The sequence below is a fragment of the Lycium barbarum genome, chromosome 12, assembly GCF_019175385.1.
Source record: "Lycium barbarum isolate Lr01 chromosome 12, ASM1917538v2, whole genome shotgun sequence".
Lineage (NCBI taxonomy): Eukaryota > Viridiplantae > Streptophyta > Magnoliopsida > Solanales > Solanaceae > Lycium > Lycium barbarum.
In genome coordinates this window covers 69734858-69746642 of record NC_083348.1, presented here as the reverse complement: position 1 = coordinate 69746642, position 11785 = coordinate 69734858, and the positions used below count along the sequence as shown (strand labels likewise).

At 36.0% G+C, this 11785-nt stretch overlaps 1 protein-coding gene across 1 annotated transcript; it reads left to right on the top strand.

Moving 5' to 3' along the window:
- Positions 1–663: 663 nt before the first annotated feature.
- LOC132624868 (uncharacterized) lies at positions 664–11424 on the top strand. The gene is made up of 15 exons (XM_060339612.1): positions 664–787; positions 1160–1267; positions 1594–1708; positions 2262–2986; positions 3111–3242; positions 4020–4109; positions 4256–4379; positions 6296–6619; positions 6856–6920; positions 7722–7881; positions 9147–9251; positions 9398–9499; positions 9590–9760; positions 10828–10968; positions 11052–11424. Coding segments are annotated over exons 1-15 (2523 nt in total). The 5' UTR covers positions 664–785; the 3' UTR covers positions 11211–11424.
- Positions 11425–11785: the final 361 nt, after the last annotated feature.

The following is an 11785-nucleotide window of genomic DNA, read 5'->3' as shown; positions in this document are numbered from 1 at the left end:
ATTGTTGCATGCAGCTATTTACTTTGACCTTTAAGAATGAGGTAGACAATCTGACCTATGCAATTTATCAGTCAACATACCATAAATGAAGATGCAGAACATGGTAATTTCATACTCATTAAAATGCTTGCTAGCTCAAGAACACTATAGACGGAAAATAGCTGATGCTGTAGCATTTTCAGTTACACCATGGAAAGTATAGTAATTGAATGGTTATTCTTTAGTTATTCGAACATTTTAACAGCTCATGCTTTCTGGAGAATAATTCATCAATATGGATGCAGTTAGTAATCAAACAGCACCAATAATAGTACATTTTTTCACTGAAGGAGGCCGTTGGGAAACAAACTAAGGTTCAGGCGGTTATAGGGATGGAGAAGAAGCTCGCTTGGTGTTTCAGACAAGATTCCATATTAATAATACGTGGAATTTACGAAGAGAGCGAACAAGAAAGCCAAGAATGAGAATCTGATTTGAAAATTGTAAGCCTTACGGAGCAAGTTTTAAAATTTGGTCTGATTAAGGATCAGTTAAAGAGGATATTTTAATGCCTAAAAACATGGGATACGTGTTTTCACTACGTTTTGCTATTTAAGGTAAAGCCTCGCTATATATGGTAATAAAATAAAAATACAATTATAAGTAGCATGGCCATGTAAAAATTCTCCATACTATCGGTTAAACCCCTAATGCCAACACACCCTTTCCTCTCTAATTTGAAACAAAATCATAAACCCCAATTTGTTTAGCTGTTTACGTTGAATTTTGGCATCTACAGCACAACAATGTAAGAGTATTGCTTTTTTTATATTAAATTTGATATTAAAGAATACCCAGAATTGAGTTTTTGAGTCTCTCTTTGTTTTGTAAATGCAAATACTTCAATTGTCTTGTTCAGGTTGTAAGAATTATTCCTTTTCTTTTTGGCTTATTCAATTTGATTAATAATACCAAAAATGTAGTTTTGTGTATCTGGTTGTTTGTAATGGGTTATAAGACTTACTATTGATTATTGTGGTTTAAGTTTGAATTCAAGAATACCCATCCCTGAGTTTTGTGAGTTTCTGTTTGATTTAGATTGCAAAGATATGATTTTTTGTTGTTGGGTTGGTGCTCTTGGAAAATATTAAATGTTTAATGTGTACTTTTTGTATTGAAGGTCGCGATTATGTGTGAAGAATTTGCCCAAGTATGTAGCCGAGGATCGCCTCAGAGAATTCTTCTCTCAGAAAGGGGAAGTCACTGACGCCAAGCTCATGCGTACTTCGTTAAGTTTCTCTCCTCCTTTTTAGTTCTTCCTATGTGTTTTTAATAGTAATGCGAGCTGTAGACAACCTGTAGTGCTGTGAATCCCAAATTTGTTGGACTGAAACAGCTATAGAGCATTCATACAGCTAACCACAATTAGCAAAGAACTTCTTGTTGTTGTATAGTAACATTAATGTTTTTCAGTTATTATCAATGGTTTCAGCCAAGATTTGATTTTTTTTACTGGTATATACGAGTTGCTATTTGGTAGTATTGATATTTTGGGGGTATGTTTATTACGACTTTGAAATGTATCTGACGTCGAATGATTGTCACTTTAAGCAGAGATGGGAGGAGCAGGCAGTTTGGATTTGTAGGATTTAGAACAGAGCAAGAGGCTAAGGAAGCTATCAAGTATTTTGACAATTCTTTCATGGATAATAGTCGTATTATTTGTGAGGTATGTTTTTTCTGCTTCAGTTACTATGATATTCTGCTTGGGTGGCTTACATACTTAGCGGAAGAATAAAATGCATAGCTCTATCCCATATTCCATTATTCTGAAATGAGTAGATATACATAATTAGTTCCACATAGTTAGTTCCTCCATCTGTCCTATCTTATATGGCAATACTTTTTCTTTTAGTTTGTCCCAAAAAGAATAACTTCTTTGTATATATGGAATTATTGTTGTTGTTTGTGTTAGATCTCGAGTTTCAAAAGTCTTTCTTTCTCAACTCCGTGCCAAGTCAAAAACTGCCGCATGAACTAGGAAAGTAGGAGTACAAAAGATGACACCTTTATAATTTTTTCTAAGTAACTACTGGAAATTTCATTATATAAGTTCTAAGCTTATGAAGATCTTGTTAACTTACTGCGTTATTCTATTTTACATCGTGAATTATTTGAATATTTATTTTCATAGGTCGTGGATAATAATTTTGCTATAAGAAAGCAGACATTTATTGGCGATGTGCTTAAATGAAGCATGACATTCGTTTTCATTTAGCCAGATTGCTAGGAAACATGGGGATCCAAATATCCCTCGTCCATGGAGCAGGCACACTTTAAAGAAACAAGAGAAATTGACAAATGAGGATGAGAATGCAAAATTAAACAAAAGTTCTAAGTCTGCAGGTTTAAAAAGGGACAAAAAGAATAGTAAACAGGAGAGTAAGGATGAGGATCCTCAGCTTCAAGAGTTCCTTGAGGTTATGCAGCCAAGGAGTAAGTCAAAGTTCTGGGCAAATGATGCACTAACTGCTCCATCTCTTTCTCGAAGTAAAAAAGATGGCAATAAGCAATCCCAGGGAAAAGAGACAAACCAGGGAAAAATGGATACTGACGACTCTGAGTTGAACGAGGTTATTAAAAAGGAGGAATCTCTGTCAGATAGTGAAAAATCTGAGAAACCTGACGGCTCCCGTAACGATGCAGTTATGACCGATACAGATTATTTCAAAAGTAGAGTGAGGAAAGATTGGTCTGACTCAGAAAGTTGTGAAGACGATGGTTGTGATAATGAAAGTGACGCTGGAGGTGCCAAGAACAGTGAAGATGCAAATGCTGATAATATCCTTGAACCTGACGATACAGAGGAATTGTTGAATGACCTGTTCTCCAGATCTAACAATGAGTCGCTTGAGCCTGCTGACCCTTTATCAAGTGTTAAGGATGAAAACGAAGAAGATCTGGAGAGTGGACGATTATTTGTTCGTAATCTCCCATACACCACTACGTAATACATCTTTGTTCTTCATTTCCCTTTTTTGGGTGATTTAGTTAACTCGATATGCTGTTCAGTGTAATGACTTCAATGAACCTTATATATGCTCTTGTTAAATAAAGGGTTTATGACTCAGGGAAGAGGAGCTGGAAGAACACTTCAGAGCATTTGGGAATGTGTCACAGGTTCATATTGTTGTTGACAAAGACACAAAGCGGTCCAGAGGAATTGCATATGTTCTCTATGCATTACCTGAATCTGCTGCTAGGTACCTCTCAATCAACATCCAAATTCTAAGCTACTGCACTTCTTTCCTGCAAGAAGTGCTATAAATTCTGGGTCCTGTATGTCAGGGGCGGAGCTACATTGGCGGAAGGGTGGTCAGATGAACACCCTTCCCCATAAAATTCCACCGAATTTAACTAGTTGTACGTGTCAAATAGGGTAATACAACAAGTTTGCACACCTTGACAGATGTGAGAGCTGCAGCTCAGGCGTGAAGAGTGTGCAAAGTGTCTCGGAGGTCGCGTGTTCGAATCTGTGGTTCAACAGTTCTGATAATTTTTTTTGAAAAAAACTCAGTTGGAGTTGCTTTCTATTCTCACTTGAAAAGCACCAACCTTGCTTTAGAGTACACTGGAGTCTCCGGACTGAGACGATTATCTAAGTCCATCTTAAGTTACCATTTAGTTAGGACTATTATACATATTTCTTGAAACTTAGATTCTTCTTTTTTCATTTTGTGGAGTTAGGAAATCTTTTTTAAAGAAGCATGTTCTTCTTTTGAAGTTGTAATATATATCTTTAAAAAATGCAACAATTAAAAGCTTAAGGGGGGTCAACGTAAAATGATCTTCTTAACCATTCATTGGAGTAAACAATTGCCATCTCTACTCACGTCAGATTTGAAAGTTCTTCCATCTTAGGTTGAATAAGATTTCATTTATTGACTTCTTTTTTTTCCAATTAAAGACTAGTTAATAAAATAATAGCTATGCTTTTCCTTTTTGCTCTGTTGTTATATTGTTGCTATTGTTTCTTTCAGGGCCTTAGCAGAGCTGGACAATTCCCATTTTCAAGGACGATTACTTCATGTTATGCCAGCAAAACAGAAAATTTCTCCAGAGAAGACAGAGTAAGTGGTGTTTTCCTGGTCTTTTCAGTTTTCATATCCATTGAGATTGTTTCCTTATACATATATGCCAAGAGAAGCTCTCTCTTTTTTCTTTTTAATTTAGGATGTACTATGCTATAATAAGATGGTCGTTTATTACTCTGTAGGACAGTTGCTAATACCAAGCAATCTTCAAACACATTTAAGCAGCGGAGACAAGAGGAAAAGAAGGCATCTGAAGCTAGTGGAAACACACGATCTTGGAATACTCTGTTTATGCGGCAAGACACTGTATGTACACTATCAAATATTATAAATTGAAATCCGTCTTTTCCGTGATGCTGGTGCTCCTGTTTGCTAGAAACTATAAGATCAACTGGTGATTTTATTATGCTTCTACATGTCTCATGTGAGTTGGGATGCTCCTTGGTTTATCTGGATTCTTGTAACTTGTAACAAAAACACATCTCTAGAGATGTTACTGTGTATCATGATAAGTACGTTTTGCTACAAAAGCAAGTTATCTCTTAGTTTGGAACAGTGAAATTGTAAAAACATTACGATAAAGTGAAATATCAATTTTCTAGTGTCATCTCTTCCAGAGAGGCTCATTGGCAATGAAAAGTATGTCTTAGAGCCTTGATGATGACACTAAAGCACACATAAAGCAAGGGGAAGCGCTCAACATGTTTTAAGCCTCACTTCAGTGCTTAAGCGCTTTTTAAGCGTGCCTTTGACAACACTGTTATATGGGGGTAACTTAGTAAACTAAACCTTGTATTAATTGTTTTAGTAGCGAGCGTGAAAAGAGCTAAAGCGACGGTTAAAATTAGAGGCAGGGACTATCAATTTTTATTAGTTCTTCACATCTTCTGCTTCCTCTTACGTTTTCTTTTTCGTTTGTTATCTATCCTTAGACACCGTTTGTAGCTATGTAGGGATTTCGTCATATATGGATTAGTAGTGTGGGGATTGTAGTGTAGGTATTAGCAATACATTGATTAGTAATGCATGGATTATTTCTTGTTGAATGATTGATATACCACTAAGTATTACACAATGTACAATTTAGAATATTTGTTTCTTACTATTATGAGAGTTAGTTCTATCACTTTAGAATTTTAATATGTTGCTAATACACGCATCCTTATCCCACATTCTACGCAGCATAAAATAATACACAGATTTCTGCATTACTAGACATGTATTATGTATGAGGAAAACAATAACTGACATCCAAACATTGTACAACTCAGGGCTTAAGCGCGCTTTAAGCGTGCCTTTGACAACACTGTTATATGGGGGAAACTTAGTAAACTAGACCTTGTATTAATTGTTTTAGTAATGGGCGTGAAAAGAGCTAAAGCGACGGTTAAAATGAGAGGCAGGTAGAATCAATTTGTATTAGTTCTTCACATCTTCTGCTTCCCCTTGCTTTTTCTTTTTCGTTTGTTATCTATCCTTAGAGACTGTTTGTAGCTATGTAGGGATTCTTAATACATGGATTAGTAGTGTGGGAATTGTAGTGTAGGTATTAGTAATACGTTGAGTAATGCAAGGATTATTTCTTGTTGAATGATTGATATACCACTAAGTAGTACACACTGTACAGTTTAGATTATTTGTTTGTTTTAAAAAAAAAAACTTACTATTATGAGAGTTAGTTCTGTCATTTTAGAATTTTAATATGTTGCTAATACACGCATCCTTATCCCACATTCTAAGCTGCATAAAATAATGCATAGATTTCTGCATTACTAGGCATGTATTATGTATGAGGAAAACAATAACTGACATCCAAACATTGTACAACTCAATGTGGATTTTTTCTGGAAATTAAATTTCCTCAAGCCCAACCAAACATGGTACAAATGGACGTTGGATTTTTTTTTTTGGGGAGGGGCGCTGTGTACAGCAACTTTTACAGATCTCTTTGATGTTTTGCCTTAATAGACTGGGTTTATCTTTTTTACATTTGATCAGATTTGAGTTACTTTAGTTCCTATATTATGCTTCTTGTAAGATGATTTGGTTGATCAAATCTTTCTGGCTATCTTATATTCTTATTACTTGTCTGATCAATTTCTGAAATGCTTCATGATCTTTAATTACTTATCTTTGGGTTGCGTATGCATCATACCGTGTCAGCGTTTGGACTTGTTCTTGAATGTAAAAATGATCTCCTTCTGGTCTTTGAAATGTATTAGGTTGTTGAGTATACTGCAAGAAAATTTGGTGTGAGTAAAAGTGATTTTCTAGATAGAGAAGCTGATGATCTTGCTGTACGTATAGCATTGGGTGAGACTCAAGTGATAGCCGAAACAAAAAAGGCTCTTGCGAAATCTGGAGTTAATATTGCTTCATTGGAAGAATACGCTGCTGGAAAAACTAATGGAACGAAACGAAGCAATCACGTTATTCTAGTTAAAAACTTGCCTTATGGTTCTTCAGAAGGTGAACTTGCGAGTATGTTTGGGAAGTTTGGGAGCCTGGATAAGATTATTCTTCCGCCTACCAAAACCTTAGCTTTGGTATGTGCTTTTATCTTTGTAGCCTTTGGTCTGAAATGACAACTCTTGAACTGTCATGGTTCTCTATCAGCTTTGTGACTTTTCCCTGCAATAGGGTGATAGTCACACTCCTTTCCGTCGAAAGATTTACCTGCAAAAATTTCTGGTTGGATATTAATAGATCAAGGTTCTGTTATGCGAGTATTATGTGAATTAGTTGGACATAACAAGCTGTTTCTGTGATTAAAAACAATCAGGTTGTCTTCCTAGAGCCGGCAGAAGCACGTGCAGCTTTCCGAGGACTAGCATACAAACGTTTCAAGTAAGTGTATACAATCATTTCTTGCTTTTAATACAAGTGATTTTCTTAGTTGAACAAGCGGCAGTATACGTAAAAATGAAATTTCATGATATGATTCATAACAAAGCAAGATTAGGATAGCTTTAGTATTGGGATAATACACAAGTACATTCATCAACTTATTGCAGATATTTAACTATACACTTAAACTTTGTTTGGGGCCTATTATCCCCTTAGGCTTTCCTGAAGTGTAATAAATGCACCCTCCCACAAAACTACCAGATTTGTGTCGGGTGGTTAAATAACGTGCTTGACACATGTGTTTTCACCACTTAATTTTTTATCCCTTTTTTTTGCCTTCTTTTTAGTTTCTTTCTTCCTCCACCTCTGCTCAATGGGGTTAAGGAGACTCTCCCCCAATTTTTTGAGAAATTTATTTAAAAGAATAGGGTACGCCCTCAGCAGCCGGTCTTATGAATAGTTGCAGTTGTGGACTTACGATTCATATTGTATAAGCTATCAGATTGAGTGGTACGAGCAATTGTGGGAGCCTCGGGGAAATATCCACCAAAGGAACCCCTAGAGTTCCTAAATTTTCTTGCTTCTGAAAGTTGCGAAGTAGTCAACTCCTAGTGGGCATTGATGTCCATTTTCTGCTTTAGAAAATGCCTTACAATTTTAGATGTAGCAAGATTGAGATTTCTCCTAGCTCGCCTTTTGTTCTTTCTAGCATATATCATTTTTGCTGCATCTCATACTCGATATGTTTTGATTGAGTCTTGAAAGTATGGAATTATGAAGTAAATTTTGTCCCGTATGCAGGGACACTCCCCTCTATTTGGAGTGGGCTCCTGGAAATATTCTTGATCAAACAAGTGATTCGAAAAATTCTCTTATTGTTGAAGATGATGCAAAGAGAGTGCTCCTAGAGCAACAAGTGGAAGGAGTAACAGATCCTTATGTTGATCCTGATAGAGTTAAGGTTTATGAACTGCAAAACCCATGTTTCCCATCTTTATATAGAGTATACATTGGTGCTAAGTCCCAACTCTTATATGAGTCTACTTGCTAGCTGTTTATATCTAATTGTGTTGTATAGACTAATGTCTAGCTAAGTCTGCTGTCATTAATCTTTGCTTGTGGGTTATTTCTGTCTGTTGTTCGTCTCCATATGCCGGAAACCGCAAATATAAGCTTTCTTGACGCTGGCACTTCTGTTGATCAATGGTTTGTCATTATGCACTTGCTGTGCCCTGACATGTGTTGCACCACCTTGCACGAACTCAAAGTTTCACCGTTATGAATGCCATTTTGTATCATGCACTGATACATAACTACAAGCGAGAATTTGTTGAACATTGTAAAGAAGTTTGTTAACCTCAGCATCATTCTTCATTTTCTCACATTTTGCTTCTTACATAGCGAAAAAAGGTAGGGGTAAGGTCTGCATATACTACCCTCCCCAGACCCCACTTTGTGGGGTTCCACTGGTTATTATGTTGTCGTTGTACACAGTGAAAAAAGGGCACAATGAAATAAAAGAACTCTATAGGCAATACCAATAAGTTGAGATTAAGTCTTAGCCATGTTAGTAGGTTTACTTTCGGTTAAATGTTTGTTAGGTGTCTTTTAGTTTCAATAGAGATTCCAGTAGAAAATATAATCTTTTTAAAATTGTACAGAAACAGGCTTGAATGGAGTGGCATGTTAGTGAGGATTCATATTACCGACCACACTAGCTTGGGACTGAGGTGTAGTTTTTGTTTTTTCTGCACACAAAAACGTGGAATATATTACAAACTCTTAAACAAGCCTTACATATATATTCAAGTTTTTAGTTTGCTGGTAATAAACTATGAGCTGCATATGAATCAAAGTGGTTTTTGATGGATTTTGGTAGATAATCTGCATGCCAAGGTTTGGGAGAAATACAGGTTCGCAGAAAATCAGAAATAAATAATTCTTAAATACAAACTGTACTCTTGGTATCAGCAGACTGTTGAATACTCATGGTCTCATGGCATGCTGGTTCAGCTGCGCTCCACTATTACCAAAGAATCATGCTAATTCCCTGTACCAGAAAGGCAAAAACCAAAATAGTTCAGCTATTGGAAATAAATAGGGAAGAGCATGGTAGTTTTAGAAATTCCTTGTTGCCTCTTTGTTTGTTCTTCTAACTGCCTTGATTTCTCAAGTTTGTTTCTTGGTTCATTTACCAATTGATGTTCTTGTTTGACACCTTTCCAGTCACGATCACTGTATGTGAAGAACCTAAATTTCAAGACGTCGGATAAGAGTTTAAAGGAGCATTTCATTAATCACATAAAGGATGGGCGAATATTAAGTGTGAGGGTAAGTTCTTTTGGCTCTTTTTAACTCTGAGACTTCTACTATCGTAGCAGAGTATTTCCTTCCTGCTGCGTGAGAAAATAACTCCCGTTCAAAAAAAAAAAAAACTCCGTTCCTTCAACACCTGTTAATATTATTATTCTGTGAAGGTGGAGAAGCATGTAAAGAATGGAAAAAATGTCTCTATGGGTTTTGGATTCGTTGAGTTTGATTCTGTTGATACAGCAATCAATGTTTGCAAGGATCTGCAGGTAATATTTCTGATTTTTATTTTAACTTTCTGCCCATACATCTTGGGCTCTTATAACTAACTTTCTAACTTCCCTCTTCTTGTCATTCAGGGAACTGTTTTGGATGGGCATGCGCTTATATTGCAACTTCGTCACACTAAGAAGGATCAATTACCAAAGAAAGCTGAGAATGATAAGAGTTCAACTAAGTTGCTTGTTAGGAATGTTCCCTTTGTGGCATATAAAAAGGATCTCGAGCAACTATTCAGTCCATTCGGGCAGGTACTTCCTCTAACTGTTGGTAACATATGTAGTAAAAAGGTGATATTAGGTTTTCCTGTATTGGAACTGTCAAAGCTAGAGGTTGATTGAGGATATATATGGCTGCGAGGCACAAGGATGCAATATATCCTGTGCATTTTCATTTTGATTCCACGTGAGATTGTGTGGAACTCACACAATTGCTCAAATGCTGATCTTTTGGTCTGAATCATCAAAATTTTACCTGATAATAAATTATTATTATTTTATAATGGTGGTATCCGGGTAGTTTGCCTACACCTCGACTATTCCACCGGGTACCTGCACTGGTACCAAAGAGGGGTGGGGAAAGATGAGGTATGATGCTAGCTTGGATTTGATGTAGAGGAAAAAGAAGAGGGGTGAGGAAAAAATGAAGGATGGATGAAGAGGGGAAAACCTGGGGAAGGATGGATGTGGCTTAGTAGCCACTAGTGACAAACACTTTTGCGGATAAGTAAATTAGCTTATAGTTATATTAGGCATAATGAAAGAAATTTTGCATGAAGCTAGACTCAGGAGATCAAAAGGTCTATTACATAGGCCCTTGCCCTTTGGCTGAATCTTAAGATCCAACTAATAAGATTTTTAATCATATGATCCTTGGCTCTTGATCGTTCTAAAATCCTTTGAATACTACATATTCTTTTTGATGTAATTTAGCATTTTTGATTGGAAAAAAAAAACAGATTAAGCTACAGCCAAGCTTCAGCTTTGCCTAATAGACTATTTTATCCAAAATTTAAGCGGGCATTCAGTACTCTCTCCGTTTTCTAAATGTTTTTATTCAAGAGTCCAGCGAGAGTGCAACGTGTTATGGAGATCATTAGTCTGAAGAATGTTGATTTCGACAGAGTGATGCACGTTAATTAGCGGGTGATCTAGACACTAGGAGCTTGGGCTAGAAAAAAAACCATTATGATGCTTTGGTTCCTTTCAATGTCTGACATATACGTTGTCTTTTTATTTATGAGTCGTCATCATGTTTTCACATAGCTATTTATCTCAATGTTTTTTCCTTTGACATCAAATTAAAATTCATCCTACAGATCAAGAGTTTAAAGCTGCCGAAGGCTGCGACTGGGTTTGGGAAGCATAGAGGATTTGCATTTGTAGAGTTCGTCACAAAACAAGAGGCAAAGAACGCCATTGAAGCTCTATCCAATACTCACTTGTTTGGGCGCCATTTGGTATGTCAATCTTGCAACTTAGACCTTGGATGTATCTACCTAAATATCACCGAATGATATGTTATGTGTATGTTACATCTCAGGTTCTGGAGAGAGCCAAAGAAAGTGAGAGCTTAGAGGAATTACGAGCTCGCACAGCTGCTCAGTTTAGTACTGAGCAAAATGGTTTTCAAACTAGTAAATTATCAAAGAAGAGAAAGCAAATGGCTATATTGGACGAAGGGAGCTTTAAATTCGAGTGAATTGCTGATTAATACTTCACAACTTCTTCATATGTAACATGAGGATGAGCTTTTTTATTTCCCTTGTATCCCCAATCAGTTGTCCTGTATAGGTTAAAACTACTAAATTTGCAATTATTTTAAAAATGTTCATTGACAAAAGAGAATCAGATATCTGTGTTTATTTTAATTAAGTCGTTAATTTCAGCTACATCTCGAGAAAATAACATCAATACTTCTTTACCAATAAGATATACATTATTTTTCTTTTCTTTTTAATGCTACTTTTTGGTGTTGGTAAAATATGTCTTGAAACATTAAAAAAATCATCATTTTATGCTTTTTTTTTTTTTTTCAAATGATGGCAAAAAACACCTCAAACATCACTTTTTGTGAGTTTTCTTCCCGAACTACCAGGTATTTGCATTTCCTACCTAAATTATCACATACTATTTATCAAAACACATCTCGACTAGTATATGATGATGCATTCTATGTTTTCTTTTTGGTTTTAAAATGGTGCAAAATGGCACTCCACGCCGATAATTAAAGGAATTAATTAAACAAATTAAACAAGTTAAGAGATAATGATTAAA

Excerpts from the sequence above, each read along its gene's own strand:
- LOC132624868 (XM_060339612.1), top strand. Across the intron at positions 4,110-4,255 it reads ATTTCTCCAGAGAAGACAGA|GACAGTTGCTAATACCAAGC; the intron begins GTAAGTGGTGTT and ends ATTACTCTGTAG. Across the intron at positions 4,380-6,295 it reads TGTTTATGCGGCAAGACACT|GTTGTTGAGTATACTGCAAG; the intron begins GTATGTACACTA and ends GAAATGTATTAG.